The sequence below is a fragment of the Actinia tenebrosa genome, unplaced genomic scaffold, assembly GCF_029948245.1.
Source record: "Actinia tenebrosa isolate PJP-AT-01 unplaced genomic scaffold, QUT_ActTen_1.0 PGA_scaffold5__44_contigs__length_20552954, whole genome shotgun sequence".
NCBI classification, from domain to species: domain Eukaryota; kingdom Metazoa; phylum Cnidaria; class Anthozoa; order Actiniaria; family Actiniidae; genus Actinia; species Actinia tenebrosa.
The window spans coordinates 11,709,810-11,731,576 of record NW_028292582.1 but is presented as its reverse complement, the minus strand read 5'-3'; the positions used below and the strand labels follow the sequence as shown (position 1 = coordinate 11,731,576).

The 21,767-nt window shown below is 39.9% G+C and overlaps 1 protein-coding gene across 2 annotated transcripts in view; it reads left to right on the top strand.

Annotated features, from left to right (window-relative positions):
- The first annotated feature begins 169 nt into the window (after nt 1-169).
- The window catches only part of LOC116307306 (dynein axonemal heavy chain 5), a 41,765-nt gene continuing 20,167 nt past the window's right edge, over nt 170-21,767 (top strand). For both annotated transcript variants that reach the window (XM_089037338.1, XM_089037337.1), the window contains exons 1-53: nt 170-441; nt 652-728; nt 1,198-1,287; nt 1,451-1,483; nt 2,318-2,380; nt 2,737-2,808; nt 3,166-3,240; nt 3,513-3,587; nt 3,978-4,079; nt 4,294-4,400; nt 4,853-4,926; nt 5,144-5,232; nt 5,503-5,579; nt 5,713-5,806; nt 5,890-5,988; nt 6,469-6,650; nt 6,990-7,109; nt 7,251-7,362; nt 7,483-7,572; nt 7,696-7,791; nt 8,229-8,329; nt 8,440-8,512; nt 8,696-8,785; nt 8,880-8,945; nt 9,022-9,111; nt 9,224-9,301; nt 9,495-9,708; nt 10,164-10,216; nt 10,302-10,456; nt 10,643-10,967; nt 11,133-11,237; nt 11,585-11,815; nt 12,039-12,119; nt 12,299-12,439; nt 13,018-13,151; nt 13,336-13,465; nt 13,952-14,070; nt 14,201-14,304; nt 14,750-15,186; nt 15,306-15,505; nt 15,839-16,156; nt 16,521-16,752; nt 17,017-17,154; nt 17,427-17,504; nt 17,911-18,230; nt 18,307-18,673; nt 18,840-19,034; nt 19,175-19,252; nt 19,426-19,644; nt 19,957-20,097; nt 20,655-20,947; nt 21,028-21,082; nt 21,488-21,601. In XM_089037338.1, the coding sequence (XP_088893464.1) occupies nt 342-441; nt 652-728; nt 1,198-1,287; nt 1,451-1,483; nt 2,318-2,380; nt 2,737-2,808; nt 3,166-3,240; nt 3,513-3,587; nt 3,978-4,079; nt 4,294-4,400; nt 4,853-4,926; nt 5,144-5,232; nt 5,503-5,579; nt 5,713-5,806; nt 5,890-5,988; nt 6,469-6,650; nt 6,990-7,109; nt 7,251-7,362; nt 7,483-7,572; nt 7,696-7,791; nt 8,229-8,329; nt 8,440-8,512; nt 8,696-8,785; nt 8,880-8,945; nt 9,022-9,111; nt 9,224-9,301; nt 9,495-9,708; nt 10,164-10,216; nt 10,302-10,456; nt 10,643-10,967; nt 11,133-11,237; nt 11,585-11,815; nt 12,039-12,119; nt 12,299-12,439; nt 13,018-13,151; nt 13,336-13,465; nt 13,952-14,070; nt 14,201-14,304; nt 14,750-15,186; nt 15,306-15,505; nt 15,839-16,156; nt 16,521-16,752; nt 17,017-17,154; nt 17,427-17,504; nt 17,911-18,230; nt 18,307-18,673; nt 18,840-19,034; nt 19,175-19,252; nt 19,426-19,644; nt 19,957-20,097; nt 20,655-20,947; nt 21,028-21,082; nt 21,488-21,601 (7,302 nt within the window). In that variant the 5' untranslated portion in view covers nt 170-341. The remainder of the gene's footprint in view (nt 442-651; nt 729-1,197; nt 1,288-1,450; nt 1,484-2,317; nt 2,381-2,736; nt 2,809-3,165; nt 3,241-3,512; nt 3,588-3,977; nt 4,080-4,293; nt 4,401-4,852; nt 4,927-5,143; nt 5,233-5,502; nt 5,580-5,712; nt 5,807-5,889; nt 5,989-6,468; nt 6,651-6,989; nt 7,110-7,250; nt 7,363-7,482; nt 7,573-7,695; nt 7,792-8,228; nt 8,330-8,439; nt 8,513-8,695; nt 8,786-8,879; nt 8,946-9,021; nt 9,112-9,223; nt 9,302-9,494; nt 9,709-10,163; nt 10,217-10,301; nt 10,457-10,642; nt 10,968-11,132; nt 11,238-11,584; nt 11,816-12,038; nt 12,120-12,298; nt 12,440-13,017; nt 13,152-13,335; nt 13,466-13,951; nt 14,071-14,200; nt 14,305-14,749; nt 15,187-15,305; nt 15,506-15,838; nt 16,157-16,520; nt 16,753-17,016; nt 17,155-17,426; nt 17,505-17,910; nt 18,231-18,306; nt 18,674-18,839; nt 19,035-19,174; nt 19,253-19,425; nt 19,645-19,956; nt 20,098-20,654; nt 20,948-21,027; nt 21,083-21,487; nt 21,602-21,767) is intronic.

Genomic DNA, 21,767 nt, shown 5'->3' with positions numbered 1-21,767 from the left:
AATCTCTACAGGAGAAATCTCTCTAGCGGTGCCATCCATTGTTAGAGCCTCTATAAACAATTACATCAAAGATCCTATACAAATAGCAAGATCCAATTAATTGGCCAATCAACCAATCGACGGAGAGTATGGTTTGAAGTTCGTATACTATCACCAAGGAGATAGAAAATGGCGCACCTCAAGTAGTTCGAAGAGGAGTGCAAAGACCTCTCTTTACAAGCCTAAAATAACGATTACGGATTACTTAATCAGAAATAATAAGAGATCAATCCATAGACTACATGTTTGTGGCATATTTAGAGGTTTTTTAGGATCAGAATTGTATCAAATATTTCCACAAAATGTCCGAAGCAGCTAAGGAAGAAACGACCAAGTCGAGAGCTCCTTCGCCTCCTCCGAGCAATGAGGTAGCTCCACCATTGATATCTGCCCCTGCTAAAGGTAGGAATATATTTAATGCCAAGATCTTCTTCTTTAAGTTATTTATAGTTTGAAGATATCATGGTGTGGGAAATGGGGTATCGCCGTAAGATCCATCTAGAACAGCAAGCATTCAATTTTCGTAGACACCTTTTTGTATTTATTCCAAAATATCTCATTGATGTGATACTCTCCTGCAGCTTATTGTGAAAATATTTGTTGTTACTTTAGAGGAAGAAGCGAAAAAGGGACACAAAAGACGAGGGAAAGCTCCTCGATCTGCTAGCCGACCAGCTCCAACAGCAGCGGTAAGTTCGGGATGATCAAGACGGGGCAAGCTAGTTGATCTGTGTTTAGAACCCTTCTCCGAGAACCTTTCATCTTTACACCTAAGTATTCAAAATTACCTTCTTTAATTCTTCAAGAATTATATTTGTTCAAGACTCAGTGTGTATTTTAATCAAATTTGCTTTTAAGACAGCTGTTCTTTTTCCAAAACTTGACATATCCAAAATAAATCAAAGAGTGAAGACATTTGTTATAAAACTAGCTTTCCGTGAATAATGAATTATTTCGCTATTAGGAATTATTCTATTTGAGTTATATATTTTGAAGGTTTTCATTTTTCTCTTGTTTAAAAATCAAAATTGGTTTACGAATAAAAGTTTATCTCGTAGCATTTTTCACAATCGCGCGCGTTTGTTTGTAAAGATTATATTGCGCGCTCAATTTTTCTAAAGCTTTTAAAAATACATATTTCTATTTTCTTATGGTCAGAAAAAAACGGTTACCCTTGTCCCAGGGTCTGAAGCCATGAAAGAACGACAAAAACAAGCAAAAGCTCACAAAGATGGGCGAAAATCTGAGGTAATCATCTAGACTTTGCCAATATGATAATGTTGTGTTATATATTTTATTAGTGTGCCAATGAAAGTGACAAAGAAATTAGACTAATATTTGTTTTATGTCGATCAATAAAAAAACTATTAAATTAATGATCATAATATAATATTTAATATTTTAACACTAGATGGATTCACGGCATGATTATATCCTTCAGAAGGTAAGTTTTGCGCGTTTTTATTTTTGTACTAGTATTTTGATTTTATAGATCGTTCGATAACCGCACTGAAAAACGACTGGCACAAGTGATGGTATACTAATTCTAAACCAAACATTATTATATCGAAGGATTAAAAAACTGTCATTTGCTGCAGAGTCATTTAACTAATGGCCATTTTATCAACTCGAAAACTCAAGAGTCCATTAACTAGGTCTGTGTTTGGAAGAATTCCATCCTGTTGCCATTGGTAACCAGAACGCTTGACTTATTTCTACACTATATTGAATTTTTTTTGATTCGAAAATAAGTGACATTTCATTGGCTTTTTTTGGGTTAGAAAATAATTTACATTTTATTGGCTTTTTTAGAATCGAAAATAAATTGCATTTTATTGGCTTTTTTTGAAATCGAAAATAAATTACATTTCATTGGCTTTTTTTGGGTTAGAAAATGATTTACATTTTATTGGCTTTCTTAGAATCGAAAGTAATTTACATTTCATTTGCTTTTTTTAGATTCGAAAATAAATTACATTTTATTGGCTTTTTTAGATTGGCTTTTCAGATTCGAAATTGGAATTAAAAATTAGTAATTTCTGTTTTAGATTGTTATGAATAATTTTAAAAAATCGAAAATGGCTTCAATTAGCTTCATTTTTGAAGACGGAAATAAATATGCTGAAGTTATTTTTGTTACTTTTTCAAACTGTATCAAATGACATAATTAATTTAAAGTCAAAATAGTATTTTTGATTACTATATGTATTAAGCAATTTTCTCTGAAATAAATAATGCATATTATTTTTGCTTAACACAAATATTTTTTTTCTTTTAGCTTGCTGAGATTCTTGGGATAGACAGTGCAGTTGTAGAAGACTTTATACTTGGGGATGAAAAAGTTAGATTATTTCCATTTTGTACGTTATTGTATCATAACTCTTAGACAACACTGGTTGCCGGCAGGGACTTAAACACTCTACCTTGATTTTTTAACATTTCCAAATTGAAAATAAATAATTAATAGAATCAATAAGTGAAAACAGCACTTTACCTACCTCCCCACAGGCTGTTACCCCCCCTCCCTACCCCCCATAGGCAATACTTTTTCTCCACCCAGTATCCCAATGAAAACTCTATTCCATGCTCCTGACTTTACCTGTGTCCTTTCCTATACTATTCCAATTTTTTTGAAGTATTTATAAAATATATATTTTTAAATTTATGGTTATATATTTTTTTGCTTTTTGTGCACAGTATCCACAGATTGAAAGCTTCTTTGCAACAGATGGAATCAAGAGGTTAATGTTCTTTTATCAGGAATGTCATGTAAGTATTAATAATAACTACTGATTCATAATAGATATTAATAATAGCCAAGGTTCGATATTCTGGTTGAGTGTTGAAGCTTTAGACAATCCGAGTCGAGGCTCCAGGGAAACAAAGAATAAATTACTACAAATACATTATTGTTTCTCTGGAGCCTCGACTCGATATGTTTTTGTGCTGGACCACTCTACCAGAATTTCAAAAGTTAGCTATTATAACTATAAAATTATTTATACAAAGCACTATGAGGTTTGTTTCCAACATATGAATCTACCAGGCTTTCATCTAAGAATCTGTCCATTTTCAGAGCATGTGCAGGAGTTCTTGTTTACATTTGATGTCAATTTTTGTTTTCAGTTGAACCGAGTTGATTTAAGTTCTCAAGCTGCAAACTCGCCTAAGAAGCTGTTTATCAGCAATGGAAATACAGAGGTAACTATAGAGAATTCTCTTTACTTGTGCGCATATCAAGAGCAGATCCAGGAGAAGGATAGTATAGCTACCCAATTACTACTGTTGGAGTTTGGAAATAATAAGAATTAAAAATGAGTATAGATCTAAAAAGGATGCTACAGTATGTGATGCCTTGCTAGGTAACGGCAACCCCATTTGAAATAGTTCTTGATCCTCAACTTGGTATATCTTGATAGTCTATTGTTCAGTTGTTCAGTGTGTGATGTATTCATTTCCCCTCATTCTACCAGGGCCTCCATGGACAGTGCTACATGTTCCTAAGGACATCCAACAATAAAAATATCACCACAGCAAACATTGCACAGGTATATTTTATAAACTTGATTCAGTTTTCTTCCTGGTTAGAACTTTTGACACAAAAACTGTAGGTACATTCTTTGAATAGGCCCTAGGCACCATGGCTGAATGTGCCCTAGGTGTACCGTTTAGGCACTATAGGATCCTAGGTGTACCTTGAGCAAACTAAGCACTATACAAGAATGGGCCCTAGGTGTACCCTGAGGGCAAATATTAGGCACCATAGCTGAATGGGCCCTAGATGCACCATTAGCCAGTTGGGCACCATCATTGGCTGAATGGGTCATGGGTGTACCCTGAGAAAACTTGACACCATGGCTGAATGGGTCCTAGATGTACCTGACCCAATATGGGTACCACATCCCTGAACACTAGTCTTCTATTATTGTTGTTTCCAGGAAGTCAGCTTCATGGTGCTGGACACTTCCAAGGGTAGCATTCTTTCTGGATTTGAGAAGCTGTTAGGTACAATATTAATCCCTGCCTTACAGAAACAAGAGGTAAGATTTCCAAATCAACTAAAAAACAATACCCCATCTACCATCACTGTGTTCCAGAGGCTCTCATTCCAGTTCTTCTCTATTTTAAGTTTTGTTATTGCAAGAGAGCAATAGCACAACCTATGATGGAGAAGCGTTGGGGTGTGAAAAGATGTAGGACACAGGATATGCTTCGTTAGAATCATAAGGTATAATTTTAATTTTGAAATTTCAGAACTGGGGTGAATTGTCCCAACAACTTGGTCAAGTCCAGGAATTTGTAGAATCTTTGGAAAAGTTTGTTGGTATTTTGTCTGGTGCTAAGGATAATGTCAATACCAGGTAAGAAGAAATAAAATAATGAATAAATCACTTTTATTTAAGTGTCTAGTCGTTCTAGCGCTTTCGCACTAATTGGGGACACTTTTCACTCACGCACACTACCACTACATTTAATATTCTATGCACACAACACTGCTCAACTCACATGTTGATTTTTATGGAGGGAGGAAACCGGAGAACCCGGAGAAAACCCTCGTATAGGCGAGAACAACACATCAAACAAACTCAACTCACATGTGGCGACCGCAGGGCTCGAACCAGCGACCCAACCCGTTGGACTCACAGCGGTGAAAGAGGACGCGTTAGCCGCGAACGCCACTCATGCTACCCAGAGGACAATGTATCCTGATTGATTATGGTTTTGAATTTCATGTTAACTCTCTCGGTTGTCCTTCCATACATTGTTTGCTTTTTTTATTATAATTTTTATATTATTGATTTGTTTGCCATAGGGTTGAGCTTGGTGACAATGGTCTGACAGGATTGTTAGACAGTCTCAAGACACCTGCTGATTATGTCGCAGCAGGTAGGTATATTGTACATGATTCACTACTCCTAAGAATGTGTGGGCTTGCCTCGAACATGATAAGACACATGAATATTGTTAGAGCTCAAACAAAGAATCTTATTCTCAAGAGAATGACATGTGGTCAGAAATGGGAAAACATTACGCACCCAAACTAGTCTAAAGTCTATTGTTGTTTGCTCTAATATTAATAGCCCTTTATTTTTATCATTTTTAGCAAGTAATCCAGATATTGTAGACAAACTTGAAGGTTTAATAGCATTTTGGTCAAAAGAAATAGAACAAGTACTGGCTGAGAGTGAACAGGTATGCATTCATCTCATCCCATCCCATTCTATCCCATTCCATTCAATTCATTCGACCCTTTTTTCCTTCCTCCCTCCCTCCCTCCCTCCCTCCCTTCCTTCCTTTCTTCGATCCTCACTAACAACCTCCCTTCCTCATTTCCTTCCTTCCTTTCTTCCTTCCTCACTACCTTCCTAATGTTTCCAAGAATTGTAATAGGTCGTTCTTGTAGCTTTTTGTGATTGGATAAGTAAAGGGTTTTTCTTATTATTGCCTTCTTTTGTTTTAAAGATGAGGAAAGAGGCTGATGACATCGGGCCAATGGCTGAGCTGGAACACTGGAAGAAAAGAATGGCCAAGTTTAATGTGTAAGTGAATCCATGCATGAGGAAGAAAAACTGCAATATCGGTGGCAAACAAGGCAAACAAAAAAACAGCTAGCAAAGTATATTTTTAAACATGCGTTTTCACGTCATTTTCGTATTGTTATTTCTTATTCAGTTTATTGGATCAAATCAAGAGTCCTCACTGCAAGGCAGCAGTCGGTGTTCTACACACAGCTAAATCACGCAGTTTAAAACACTGGAAAGAAATGGTATATATTGTTCATCCATCCATCCAACCATCCATTCATTATCCCACACATCACTAACTTCATGTTGTTACTTTATTCTGTAGGATAGTCGCATTACAGACTCGGCTAACGAGGCAAAAGATAACGTCAAGTACTTGTATACTTTAGACAAGTTCTTTGGTCCACTTATAAAATGCACCCCGGTAAGAATCAGAACACATCTTTTTCTTCCTTTTTTATCATTCCCTCCCCTGTGGGTCGAGTCTTCTCTCCTAAATGTCTAATTTAAAGATTTGAGGAGTTTGGATGGCATGTTCGTTAAAACGCTCTCCTCTCACCTCTGCGGTCCTGTGTTCACTGTCCCATTCGCCGCGTGATCTAAGTTGGTGATGTTTCTGGCTCCAAGGGTTTTTCCCGCTTTACAGTTTTTCCTCCCTCCATTCAAACCAACCCAACTAATTATTCAAACATGTTAGGAACGCTCCGTGGTCATACATGGACTGTATAGCGGCTGTCAGATGCGTCTTCACATGCTTTCAGTTCGACCCTGTTGAGCTGCGCCACTGCTGTACTTGCGGTGGCGACGTCTGGCCAGGATAGACAATTTCTTTTACAAACTCGTTCAAAATCACAAATTTTTTGTGTCGCGGTTTAGTTATTTTTTTCATTCTTGTTTGTTTCAGACTGAAATGATTGAATACGTGCCGAGTTTGGTGAACGCAATACGAATGATTCATAGCATCTCTCAGTACTACAACACATCCGAACGAATGACGTCATTATTCGTTAAAGTGACCAATCAGATGATTACAACATGTAAAGCTTACATCAACAGAGGAGTATCTAAGATATGGGACCACAAAAGGTTAGAAAAAATATTGACACCCTGTTCTTTGTTGCGCGAATGACTTCGCTATTGGCTCGTAGTGGTTTCGTGTGTTGGTCGTGCGTTAGTCGTTTAAAAGTCGTATTACTATCGTGTACCGATCAGTAGTGCGCATTTGTGCTGCGCACTTTAACTAATTGAGCGCGGAGATCGTATCGACCTAAATACGTGTTTTGATCTTTGTTAGTTTTTTTGCGCATAAATGTTTTTACTCTGTTGTGTTGGTCGTGCGCTGGTCGTGTTCTAGTCGCGTTTTATCGTTTCATCAGTCGTAAGCATTGATTCTTGGTGTTTATCAAACATACTTTTATTTTCCAGGGAGGTGTTATCTGCACGATTAAATGAATGTATCGCCTTGAATAAAGAATACCAGAAATGCTTCCATCGCACTAAGCTAAAACTAAGAGAAAATCCAAAAGAAAGACAATTCGAATTCAGGTATATTCCTTCAATAAATATTGTCCGCATTAGTTCTTAACCTCTCCTCATTTATACCAGGCCATACCGTCCAAGGGCAAACGCGCATTTCCTTGGCAGCCTGGGAAGGAATTGATAACGTTTGCGCTTTTCGTTTTCCAGTGAGAATTACATTTTCGGGAAGTTTGATGCTTTTTGTAAAAGACTCGAGAAGATTGACGACATGTTGAACACGATGGAGAATCTGTCAGGATTGACGAACTTTAAACTCGAGGTAAAGACCACTTGTCTTATGATTCCTGGCTCTTCTCTAACCTCTGTGCTTACTCATGGCATATCTTGTATATACCATGGTATATATTAACGTATATATTATTATATTTCATTTCGTCAGGGTGTCGAGACGATTGTCGTTCGATATGCAACGATTGTCGCGAATGTGAAAAAGAAGTCGTATGACTTACTGGATCACCGCAAAGGAGAGGTACGTCTAGCTTTTATTCGTAGCATTGGGTTACCTGTCTCACCGGCACAGGAAGCCCACCCTCGGCTAAATAGAAAGAATCGTGTGTTGATTAATATCGCTGCTTTTGTTCGTGATTTCTAGTTTGATGGTGACTACGAAGAATTCAAAGAAAACATCGAAGGTTTAAAGCAGCAGCTTCAATTATTTGTGGATTCCTGGTTTGAAAAACCTCTCTCGGTATGTATGACACGGACAAGACCATCCTATCTTACACTTAGGGGGAGGGGGATGGGGGAGGGGATGAGACGATATTACAGGGGGAGGGGTGGTGAGAGGGATAGAGAAATTGCATTTACTTTGGGGGAGGAAAGGAGGTGTTATTAAATGGGAAAGGTAATGAGAATGAATGGGAGATGGCATTTACTTTGGGGGAGGGGGTGGGGAGGGTAGAAATTGTTATTGGAGGGAGAGGGGTGGGGAGAGGGAGCGAGAAAAGACAGTGGAATAAAAACAAAGTGTTACCATTTATCTAGGGGATAGGATGAAAAGGTAAACAGGTGGATGGGTGGCATGGATGGATGGGAGTGGGGGGGATGGAAAATGAAAATGACGTATATTTATTACTTGAAATACCTTTGTTACAATTAATTATTCTTATTTTCTGTGGCCTGCAGACAATTCGATCCCTGGAGCTGCTCAGTAAGTTCGAGAGCATTTCAGGTGTTCAGCTTTACCTTCACGACAAGTATTACAAAGTTCTCATGCAGTATGGGAAGTACGTAAAAATCATTTCACTTTCAAGACTTTTCTCCAAACCTCTGGAAATATGTTCGATGATTTTCATGACTTTTATTTGCAATTTTTTTTTTTTTTTTTTTTTTGCAGAGATTTGGAAACTTGTAGAAAAATGTACCAGAAGCAGAAAAACGACCCTCCAATTCTTAGAAACCTCCCTCCGGTACGTATTTGTTGAATGCCTTGAAATTACTTTGTTGCACTCAAATGGTATCCACACTCACGTGGTGTTCTTGCGCTCAAAAGGTTTCCCTGCACTCATATGGTTTTTAGCATCATCATGGATTTTAATAAGTGACTTTTTTCTCGCAAATACAGTTGTTTACTTGTGTATATATTATTGTAGGTGGCAGGGAAGATCACATGGGCTCGACAGTTGTTCCGTCGAATCCACGAACCCATGGTTCTGTTCAAAAAATATCCTGAAGTTTTGAAAGTGAGTTAGAAATTCCAAAGCAACTTTGTTTCTCTAAATGCACGAAGCATCAAAACAATAAGATTACTCAGCAGTTTTGATGGTTTTATTGCAGAGTGAAGACGCCAAGAGGTTGATCAGAAGCTACAACAAGATGGCGGCAGTTCTGGTAGAATTCGAGGTTAGTTTTTCCCATTACTTTTCCCTCCTTTATATTCATCTTTCATTTTTTATAAACATGTTGTTTTGCGATGTAGGTTCTGTATCACCGCGGTTGGTATCGAGCTGTAGAAGCAGCAAAGAGTGGTCTACTTGCTTCTCTGCTTGTCAAACACCCTGAAACAAAGGTACATCACAGTTCTATAGATTAATAAAATACCTATAACTTTAATAATTTAATGTGAAGGGCAGTTAAGATGTGCGCGTTTTTTTTCTAATCGTTTCTACTCATCTTTTCAGGCCTTGTTTGTCAACTTTGATCCTCAAATTTTAGAACTATTACAAGAAGCAAAGTGTATGGCCAGACTAAACCTTGAGGCAAGTAGATGATTCTAACGAGTATTTCGTGTATAAAAGTGGTCAGTGTTTTGACATTATCGTGTTGTGTTCGAAACTCATCGTATCAGGATCGGACTGCTTCGTTTAGCGTTCGTAACGCTATCGTTATGCTGTCGTTCCTTGGCATATTGGCTGATAACATTGTACTCAATAAGAAACGTTCGAATTCCAGGTCCCAAATGCTGCTCAAGTCCTTCGCCTTAAAGAAGACCAGATCAAGTCCTGTAGTAACAGACTGGTAGAAGTCCTAAAGTATTATTCCCAAGTAGTGTCTGGTATTCCTGAAGTAGTCTTACCTCTGATGAAACCATTCACAGATCGAGTAGATGAGACTATAAAACCAGGCTTGACCATGCTTAACTGGACCTCAATGAACATTTCCGGATGTAAGTAATACCTTGGGTTACCTGTGTGAAATCAAAGTCATATTTATTCGGGTAGATTTGGGTTTGGTTTGCATGTGCGCTTTGGGTTGCGCATTGAAAATACGATAGAAAAAGCTTTTAACTCTGGACGCCTCTGAAATACCCCGTCCTGCTTTTTATATCTTATTTTTGGTTGGTTGGTTGTTTGCGTTTGCGCGCACGCTTCTGAAATATTATTCATTTGGTTTTTATTGCGTGTCTATAATTTTAATGTCCATTAAGTATTGCTTGCTTTTAAGCGCGTTCACTTTATTGCGCAGTTATCTTCGTGCGCGCATTTGTTACCACGTGCATTTGGACTTGTACTCGAACCGATCCCTGCGCATCACTTACGTGTAGTGCATGATGCAAATTATCTGGTCGCACATTTTGTTCTAGTTAATTAATTATTTATATTTACTCAATATTTTTTTCAGACATCGATGACATACAAAAATCTGTGCAAGGTCTAGAACGACTATCAAAAGAGGTGTGTGATTTAGCTAAGTCGAGTTATTGTTTGTAAAAGCACCGGTGGAGATGTTGATTGATGTTCATCGTTTCTTAATCCGTAGATTCGAGATATTCTTGATTGTCGAATAGAAGCTGGATTGGCTGAGATAGGCAGCACTCCTTTATGTGATTTACCGGAGGAAGAAGCAATATTTGTCGAGGACTTTGTAGTAACGACAGAAAAAATCTGTAGTGAAAATGCTGAAATCTTGTCCAAGTAAGTGTTGACTGATAAGTGACCGACCGACTGACCGACTGACCGACTGACCGACTGACCGACTGACCGACTGACCGACTGACCGACTGACCGACTGACCGACTGACCGACTGACCGACTGACCGACTGACCGACTGACCAGTCGACTGACTGATTGCCTAATATCTATGCTTCATTGGTTTTCAGACATTGTCACTTGGTTGAGATATCAGTCATGACGTTACTGGACTCTTTAAAGAACAACATGACTCCCGAAGAACTCAAACCGCTCAACAAAACAAACTACCCCTGTTTGTACCCTGAATCAAAACAAGCAAAGAACAATAAAGGCAATAGATGCTGGGAATGTATGCCGTGTTGTTACTGGAATCTTATTGTCAGCTTTAACCAGAGAAATATCGATGCGTTAGTCAGATGTACGAGGCTGTCGCTTGATTCCATTAAAAGAAAAATGCAGTCGTCCAATAAGTTCAAGGGAGATAATGCAGAAATGAAGAGTGCTTTGTTCAAGGTGAATACTTTATTTGATCTGTCCATCCATCCACCTACCCACCCATCCATCCCTCCCTCCCTCCCTCCATCCATCCATCTACCCATCCATCCATTTATTCACTTTTATTTACTCGTTCATCGTTATTTACTCATGCCTCTCTCGATTATTATGGCTTTTCTCAAGGCTGACATAGTTCTTGAGATCCCTACTGTATCAATGAAACCAAGTCTGGATGATATACAACAGTCTCTGAACACAGCTGTACAGATAATGCTCAAGACTACACAGGTACATGATGATCCTACAAACTGCACTAAACAGTTGATACAATTTAGGATAGTACGACAATCAATAGGAGTTTTGCACCAACACGTACCGGCCCCATAATAAAGCTTGGGCTGCCTGTGGTAGGATCCCTTTGCTCTCGAATGCGAATTGAATTCTTTTTTAAAACGATCGTATTGTTCCTGCCATCTAACATGGCTGCCGTCACGTGATGGTTCAAAACCTCTATATCAATAATTGTTGCTTATAGTTACCAAACTCAGGCCTAGGATCACTGGCGTGACGCACTCATGCAATAGGGTTATCGATAGCGTGACATACTCATAGCGTTACACATTTTTTCACTACAGAGAGTTCACGAGTGGGAATCACACGGTACTATTCACCAGCCTCCCATACCAGTGGTCGAGGAAGGTAAACCAGTCCCTCCCGTCCATCCCAAGTCACTCTACAAGATCGTGTCCGAACACAAGGATGTATTGAAGATTGTCATTATGTTGAGTTCCATCGTTAGTACGTTCAAAGCTGATGTTAAGGATGTCCTGGGTGCGATGGATCAGTTCAAAGAACTGTGGAATGAGGTAGGTCATAGTCACAAGATATGTCACGTGACCAAGGATTGCGTTGAACCCTATCACGTGACTATCTATTGGTGAATCACGTCACTTGTGCACTACTAGAAGAATATCTAACGATATGTCACATGACTGTCTAACGTTTCTCAAATTGTCTAACTGTATGGTTACTTGGTTAAGTGTCACCTTTGAATTTGGATATGTTTATCGTATGGCATGTATTTTTCAGGATCCAAACGAAAAAGTCAAAGCATTCATTGAGTCCAAGCCCTTGTTGTCGGACTTCGATTCACAAATCAAATATTACCAGGTAATGACGTCATAGCGATCACCATGGAAACGGCGCATGCGTTGTGTTAGGGGAAACTTTGTTAAGAGAAATACATTGTAAGGCCCTTTTCTATTTCCCCAAGTGGTAGGAGAGTGAAAGGGTGTTGTATGAGTTATTTATCATTAACGTAACCCAGTTATACCATATTGATTTTGTAGCGTCTAGAGTCTTTGATCGAAGAACTACCCTCCTATTATCGTATTGGTTCTGTCATATACTTGACTGATCGACTCAAGGAAGCTCTTGTTACAGAAACCAAGGCCTGGAAACAAGCATTTGGCAAGGCTCTCGCAGAAAAGGTAAAAAAATCATTTTAAGAAAAAGATTTGGCTTCGCGAAGATGAATTTTCGTGATGATCTATCAAACCTTTCTGTGACGTAATAATATGACGTTCATTAAGCTGGTAATGACGTAGATTTGGCTTCAGATGACATTTTTGTGATGACCTATCAAACCTTTCTGTGACGTAATTGTATGACGTACATTAAGCTGGTAATGACGTAGATTGGCTTCGATTGACGTTTTGTGATGACCTATCAAACCTTTCTGTGACGTAATTGTATGACGTACATTAAACTAGTAATGACGTAATTGGTTTCAAATGACGTTTTGTGATGACCTATCAAAACTTTCTGTGACGTAATTGTATGACGTACATTAAACTAGTAATGACGTAGATTTGGCTTCAGATGACGTTTTGTGATGACCTATCAAAACGTTCTGTGACGTAAATGTATGACGTGGATTTTGCAAGGGTGACTTCATATGACGTTTTGTGATGACTTAGAAAAACTTCTGTGAGCTCTACTTATGACGTAGACGATGACGTAGACGATGACGTAGTTCAGTAATCTAAAGCTGTTTGGTTTTTGACAGGCGAGTACAGATATGGAAGAGATATTCACATTTATTGATAATCTTGGTAAACGCTTGGCTCGTAACATCACGGACCTGGATGACGTCAGAAGCAGCATGGCGGCTCTCAGTGAGATCAGAGAGTCAGAGATCAAGTAAGTGTTTTTCCTTCTTAACAAATATTAGTCCTATAGGAAGTCTCTATTGAGCGGACCGTCCCTTTGAGCGGCATCGTTGTCTATTGTCACGCACGTCATGCAACTTGATGCGCAACAATCCATATAAGTTATGTCTGTCTGTCTTTGAAGTAATCAGTTATATTTTTACGGTCTTGTATAGGATGGATATGATGATTGGTCCTATAGAGGAGTCCTTCGCCATGATGAATCGTTACGGGCTGCATTATCCAAGCAGTGATGCAGAAAGAGTGGATGGGTTGACGTATGCCTGGAAGAAACTCACCTCACAGGTAAAATCTAACAATACAACACTCTACTACAACTCATATAGTAGGTAGGTTGTACAGCCGCGTAAGTGAGGGGGTTTCGATTTCATTCTACTGAGCGCAAAGAACAGTATGGGCTTCAGATAACAAAAGGTGGCTTCATAGAACCCATGGAACGACCCTCAATCTGCCACTGCAACTCCACTAACATCTACACAACAACCAGTGTGGACAAGTTGGTCATTATGCTACTTATACGAGAGTTCCATCTTTCGGTCTTAAATGATTTCTCCACTTCTTTCGTTCTCTCTAATCCATGCAGTTAAGCTTTTAAAATGGATGGAGAGATGGGATAAAGTGCGGCTTTCTTAGAGAGCAGCCCCATAGCTGAAGGAACTACCAAGGACAGGTTTACGTGAATTTTTTTCGCGCTGTTTTCGCCTCGCGCGCGTCCAAATTCAGATTATCGATAGTTTTGTCCTAATGATTTTCATATCTGTTCGTAACCAGGCTGGTACAGTTGCAGCGCATTTATTGAAAATCCAACCTACGTTCAAGTCAGACCTGCTGGAAGGTGTTGCTAACTTCAAGGTTTTGGTTGAAGAGTTCACTAAAGACTACACAGAAAAGTACGTCTTTTGACTGGAATTATTTCACTATAAACCCCCTTTACAGGAGTCAATTAGTTCATAGTGCCCCATTAGGTGTGGTATGTATGATAGATAGTAGGTGTATTTATCAAGATATTCTGATCTATAGGGGTCCAATGGTTCCTGGTATTGCCCCAAGAGAAGCAAGCGATCGTCTCGGTATTTTCCAGGCAAGATTCGATGAAATCTGGAGGAAATATGAGACGTACTCAGGTAGGAATCTTACGATGTTCATTCCTTTTTTTTAAGTTTCAATTTGATAATTCATTATTAAAATTGGGATGACATTTATAGAAGCACGGTCACGGTACAGGATGTTTGATATTCATGGAACCAATCAAAGCGCGAAAAGATTTTGGTCATCCAATCAAAACGCACGGCACTTGTTAAAAAGTGCGTGACTAGAATGGTTTCGCGGCAGATTTGTTGAAGAGCAAAAACAATACATTGCTTTCGAATGAGATATTTCATTTCAAAAAGAAGAAGAAAGGCCTCTTTCGTTTTGCCCTCCAACATAGCTGCTACTATGCTACTTTATATTCTTTATCCTCGTAACATAAAGTAATCGTTAGTTTTGCCCTCCAACATGGCTGCTGCAAAGTCACTCTATACTCTATATTCTCGTAACATAAAGTAATCGTTATCTTTTCTTTGTCAGGCGGGGAGGAGCTCTTTGGACTAACGGTAACCGAATACCCCGCCGTACAGCGTACTCGTCGTGAGCTTGGCCTCTTACAGAAGCTGTACAGCTTGTACAACTCTGTCATCGATAACGTTAATGGCTATTATGATATCCTATGGCAGGAGATAGATATCGAGAAAATCAATAACGAATTGATGGAATATCAAAACAGGATCAGAAAGCTTCCAAAAGCCCTCAAAGATTGGCAGGCGTTCCTTGAGCTGAAGAAGACCATCGATGATTTCAGTGAATCTTGCCCCTTGCTGGAGATGATGGCGAACAAAGCCATGAAACAACGACACTGGGATAGAATCTCACAGTTGTGTGGAGTAACACTCGATGTGGAGTCTGAGACCTTCCAACTAAGGCAGCTTATGAGCGCGCCTCTATTGCCTAATAAGGAAGAAATTGAGGTATGACTCGCCGATTGCTTGAGCGTTATCACGTGATAAAAGAATGCGCATGCGCAGTGACTGAAATGTCACCTCGGGAAAGAAATTAGAAGATTGATGGCTAATGTTTTTTTCCCCAGGACATTTGTATCGCGGCAGTCAAAGAAAAAGACATTGAGAGTAAGCTGAAAAGTGTCATCGCTGACTGGAGTACCCAGTCCTTCTCGTTCGCGGGCTTCAAAAACCGAGGGGAACTGTTACTGAAAGGAGGAGACACTGCGGAGATTGTGTCTTTGATGGAAGATAGCTTGATGGTTCTTGGGTCTTTGCTCAGCAACAGGTAATTATCAAATTCCGACGGGTCTCCGAATTCCTTACGATAGCCGAATGAAAAGTATTGGGGGGAAATACCGAAGAGATTCCTTAATGACAGGAGATAGGTTCATGGTCTAGCTTCCGACGAGTTTCCGAAGGTTTCACGACAACTGACCTAAGATTAAAATATCAAAAGGTTTTTTCATTTTTAGTAAGAAAATGCAAATGTCGAGGTTTCCGAGTAACTGTCGAAAATTGACCGGGAAAAGAACAACACTTTTTATGTCTTCTCAGTATCAATTATATACAAGAGTAGTGGAGTAGTGAGCTAAAGTGCATGCTTGTTTTGTGTTTTTAGATACAACGCACCATTCAAGGCTGACATTCAGAAATGGGTTGCCAAGCTAACAGGATCGACAGAAATCATCGAAAACTGGTTGGTGGTTCAGAATCTGTGGGTTTACCTGGAAGCAGTGTTTGTTGGTGGAGACATTGCTAAACAGCTACCGCAAGAAGCGAAACGATTCAGCCAGATTGACAAGTCTTGGGTGAAGATCATGCAACGAGCACACGAGAATTCTAATGTTGTTCAGTGTTGCGTTGGTGATGATACTCTAGGTCAGCTATTGCCGCACTTGTTGGAACAGCTGGAGATCTGTCAGAAGTCGCTTAGTGGGTGAGTGAACATCTTTATACTTAAGAGTGCATCCACTTAACACGTGAAGCAAATAGACGCGAAAAGAAATATTTTTCTTGAGTTTCCATTAAAATCATTTAAAGATTGTTAGATCGCGAGGGAACCAGGGAAAAGTGAGATGTAAAGAAATTTGGAGTGACGCAAAGTCAAGGGACGTGCTTCCTTGAGTTCAAGATGATGGGAAGTTCAACATAACTGTACTCTCGATAAAACGTTGTTTTATGGCAGTTTTTCTTGTGTTTGTCCTATAGGAAAAAGAGTGCGCTAGCCATTAAAAATATTAGGTCTACACATAATAATCCCATTCAATCCTGAGAGATTTTCCCCACTTTACTTGTTTTAGATATCTTGAGAAGAAGCGTCTGTTGTTCCCGCGCTTCTTCTTCGTGTCTGATCCAGCTCTACTCGAGATTCTTGGCCAAGCAAGTGATTCACACACTATTCAGGCTCATTTGCTGGGGATCTTTGACAACGTGAAGACAGTGACCTTTGACGAGAAAGAATACGATAAGATTCTTGCCATCAACTCTCGAGAAAATGAACAAATCCTTCTGGAAAAACCCGTTGTCGCTCAGGTAAAATAGATCGCTGCTCTTAAATGGCTTCCTAATCTAAGCAATTTGTTTGGTTGATTGGTTCAGAGTGGAAGCCATTTAATAGTTACAATAATGCAAAGTGATTGGTTAATACGAATTTTCGTGGTTTCTGGTTGGTTAAAATTGTAAGCCATGTGAAAGTCACGGTGTCTTACTCATATTTAGGGGTGGGGGGGGGGGGGGTGGAGTTGGGGGGATATAGCTGCCCTTTCACTAAATAGCATATTTTTATTTCTATTCCAGGGTAACGTTGAAGTGTGGCTGGACAACCTTCTCCAACAGGCTCGAATGTCACTACACGGAGTCATCCGTATGGCGTCTGTTGCCATCAAGGATCCTGCTTTCAAACTCATTGAGTTCCTGGACACATTTGCCGCGCAGGTATACCAGTAAATACGTCATCGCATTTATATGTGTGTATTACGTCATAATTGATGATGACGTTTTCTTCTAATATAAGTCATGACTCGGCCCTTGGTGCTGCTAAAAGTTCATAAGTCTTGGCATAAAGTAAGATGTTGCTCTCGCCCTCTCGCTCTGATTGGTCGAGAAGTGTGTGATTAAATATAGTATTTCTTGTTTTTTGGGGGGGAGGGGTAGGGTAGGCAGTTGTTCCATCAAATGTTGACATTTGTTTTTTTCATTGTGTTCAGGTTGGTCTTCTTGGAATACAAATGATATGGACAAGAGACTCGGAAGATGCTTTGTCAAATGCAAGATCAGACAAGAAGGTAATGCTATACATGACCAACAGGTGATGGGGATTAAATGAAGTCATAATGAAGATAACTGATGGTGATGATGATGGTTATGATGGTGGTGATGATGGTGATGATGATGATGATAATGATGGTGATGTTAATGATGGTGGTGATGATGATGATGGTGGTGGTGATGATGGTGGTGATGATGGTGATGATGGTGGTGATGATGATGGTGATGATGGTGGTGATGATGGTAATGAAGGTGGTGGTGATAATGATGATGATGGTGATGATGATAGTGATGATGGTGGTGATGATGGTAATAATGGTGGTGATGATGATAGTGATGATGATGGTTATGATGATGACAGTAGGTGATGTTTGAGCCATTCACCACAAATGTTTATTTACCGTCATTACTCTATCTTTTCAGATCATGGCACAGCGTAACCAATATTTCCTTGACATACTGAACGAGTTGATCGAGATGACGACAAGAGACCTTACCAAAGTAGAGCGAGTCAAATATGAGACATTGATCACGATCCACGTCCATCAGCGAGATATCTTCGACGATCTTGTCAGAAAGAACATCAAATCGCCGTCAGATTTTGAATGGCTGAAGCAATCCCGTTTCTACTGGCGAGAAGAGACAGATAACTGTATCGTATCGATAACAGATGTGGATTTCATCTACCAGGACGAGTTCCTTGGGTGTACAGATCGTCTGGTTATCACACCTTTGACTGACAGGTATATATAAAGAATTCTCGCTGTTGTCAGTAAACATGGAGCAGTAGTCTTAACGATATCGTATTTTTGTTCATAGATGTTATATTACCCTGTCCCAAGCTCTGGGCATGGCAATGGGTGGAGCACCCGCTGGCCCAGCAGGCACAGGTAAGACAGAGACCACCAAAGACATGGGCAAAGCTCTTGGCAAGTACGTGGTCGTGTTTAACTGTTCAGATCAGATGGATTACCGTGGTCTTGGACGTATCTTCAAAGGCCTTGCTCAGTCAGGTAGTTGGGGCTGCTTTGACGAGTTCAACCGTATCGAGCTACCTGTGTTATCTGTGGCCGCGCAGCAGATTTCTGTCGTCCTCACTGCAAAGAAGGAGAGAAAGAAGGAGTTCATCTTTACTGATGGAGATGTGGTCGACATGAATCCAGAGTTTGGTATCTTCTTAACCATGGTAAACACTTATAATATTTATGTTTCCATATTAAAGGCCTTGGCGGCCATTTTGAAATGTAAACGAACCTGTCTTCTTCTAAACTAGGCCATTTTCAAAAGTGACCAAGAATCCCTGCATAATACCGAGGTTTTGTTGATAATCACGTGACACTTGTTTGTTGTAGAACCCAGGTTACGCCGGACGCCAGGAGCTTCCAGAGAACCTAAAGATTATGTTCCGTACCGTGGCCATGATGGTCCCTGATCGACAGATTATCATCCGAGTCAAGCTGGCTGCTTGTGGTTTCATCAGGAATATTATTCTCTCTGCCAAGTTTTACACTCTTTACAAGCTGTGTGAGGAACAACTGACAAAACAGGTATGGGAGGGGAGGGGTGGTGAAGGGAGGGGAGGGAAGGGGAGGGAGGGAAGGGGAGATACAAAGAAGCCGCGAGGGGTAGGGGAGGGGAGGATGATTTGTTATTAATGTCATATTTCAATGTAATGTCTTTGTTATAGGTGCATTACGACTTTGGTCTTCGTAACATTCTGTCAGTATTGCGTACGCTGGGAGCTGCAAAAAGAGCAAATCCTGAGGTAATATTGCGTGACTCGTTACGTCTCACTATCTTTTTATCATCCTGTTAGTCGTTGTGTTGCGTTACTTCTTTAAAAAATTGCTTTATCTTGTTTCGTGAGAGTTAAAGTTAAATCGCGTTACCATAGTGTTGTGTGACAGTGATTTGATTTTCTTAACATTTGTTCTTCAGGACAGCGAAGATCGTATCGTCATGAGAGTATTGCGTGACATGAACTTGAGTAAACTTGTGGATGAAGACGAACCTCTCTTCTTGAGCCTTATCGATGACTTGTTCCCCGGCATCCAGCTGGATAAGGCAGGATACCCTGACATCGAACAAGCTATTGCTGAATGCGTTGAAGAAGCTAAACTCATTAATCATCCTCCCTGGACACTTAAACTTATCCAGGTAATACCCATAATGCATCTGGCTTCTTGACATGTAACGTCACAATCGCCATCTAAGTTCTTGTTTGATGTTGCTGTTTTCGGAGGGCCAGATACACTAGATGGCCAATGACTGACGACCTTGGCAGTTGTTTATTGTGAAATTGGAATTTTTAGAATTTGTTTCTTTCGAAAGGAGAAAAAATGGTGCTTCACCTATGCTGGCGTATTTCTCTTAATAGTGCTAATAATAATGATAACTATTATTATTAAATAATAATAATTAATAATAGTTAATAAAAACTAATAAGAATATTGTTTGTTTCTTGTGTAGCTGTACGAGACACAGCGGGTACGACACGGTATGATGGCACTGGGACCGAGTGGTGCTGGTAAGACTAAATGTATCAACATGCTATGTAAAGCCATGACGATATGCGGAGAACCACACAAGGAATTCAGAATGAACCCAAAGGTAGCGACTTGTTAATACTTACTAAGGTGTGACTGATGACCCATTTAAATATATGCTATAATATAGCTATCCCATGGACTATTTTCAAGCTGCAGCTATGTCGGCTGCAACAATAGATTCTCCCCCACGTAGCCTTGCACTCAAGCCTTTCAGGACGAGGTTACGCGGTTTTAAACCAAGGTTTTTATTGTCATGGGAATAAAGATGGCAGTGTGTGATGAAGGTCCATTCAGTCCTTCAAGTCTGCAAGATGACCTAAGAGCCTCACTTTCATGTCTTCTTACCTCCCAGTTAAATGATCCCGTGTGCTTCATGTATAATGAAGATACCTATTTTATACCTATGCCTCGCTTTCATACCATTGCCTAGTGTCAGTAACTAATTCTGTCACGTGATTATATAAATACGGTATATTTAGCCATTTTGTTGCCGACTCAATATTCCGAGATTCAGAGATGAATATCGTACAATATTCACCTCCAATGAACCAATGAGCGAGCGCGTTCTTATGAAGTACACAAGTTGGTATATGCTTATCATAATTATCTCGTTTCCAGGCTATCACGGCTCCTCAGATGTTCGGTCGTCTTGACGTGTCAACAAATGATTGGACAGACGGAATCTTTTCAACACTATGGAGAAAAACACTTCGCGCCAAAAAGACTGACCATATATGGATTGTTCTTGATGGGCCAGTAGATGCTATCTGGATTGAGAATCTTAACAGTGTTTTGGATGATAACAAGACACTTACACTAGCTAATGGGGACCGTATTCCTATGGCACCCAATTGTAAGGTGGTATTTGAGCCCCATAACATTGACAACGCTTCACCCGCCACTGTGTCCAGGTACGGAGTCGTGTAGATCAAATTTACTGGTGCGAACTTGGTGAATTTCTTGATTGTATATTTATTTCATGTTCACTTAGGAACGGTATGGTGTATATGAGCTCCTCTGCCTTGGACTGGAAGCCAATCCTGAAGGTAAGTTGTCTTTTACGATGGTTTGTCGGCATACCCAGGACTCTCAAGTCACATGACCCTTGTTTGGTCATATTATGATCACCATTATGGCAGGTGACGTAACGTGCAAACGGAGAATCGCTTGAACTGGAGCCCATTAAAACCTGCTGCCATCATTACATGATTGAAGGGGAAATCAATTAAGAAGTCGATATTTGTGGAGGGAGGAAAACCGTAGAACCTGGAGAAAAACCCTTGAAGCACAGGAGAGAACCAACAAGCATATCTACTCACATACGACATGGAGTCCCGTAATTGAGTGTGGGTGGCATTAATGATAGATGCATCGCAGTGCACGAAAACATTAACCATTTTATCTTCATTCTTGGTATAATAGTAGTTGATGTTACTGCTCTTTCCCTGCAGGGTTGGCTAAACACTCGGCCACCAAGCGAAGGAGACACTCTTTTCCCGCTCTTTGAACAAGTTTTTGATGACCTTCGGAATTTTATCCTTGTCAACACTTCACCCAAGATGGACGTGAGTAAACATGATTTCTTCTACAGGAACTTGTGTAGACTCCTTGCACTAAATCCTTTCTTGGAGGTTAAAGTAATGAAAAATATGACATCAAAAAGACTTCAATCATTACCTTGTGCGTAATGTTTTGGATGCAGTACATGCGTCTGAATGCGCGATCACGTGC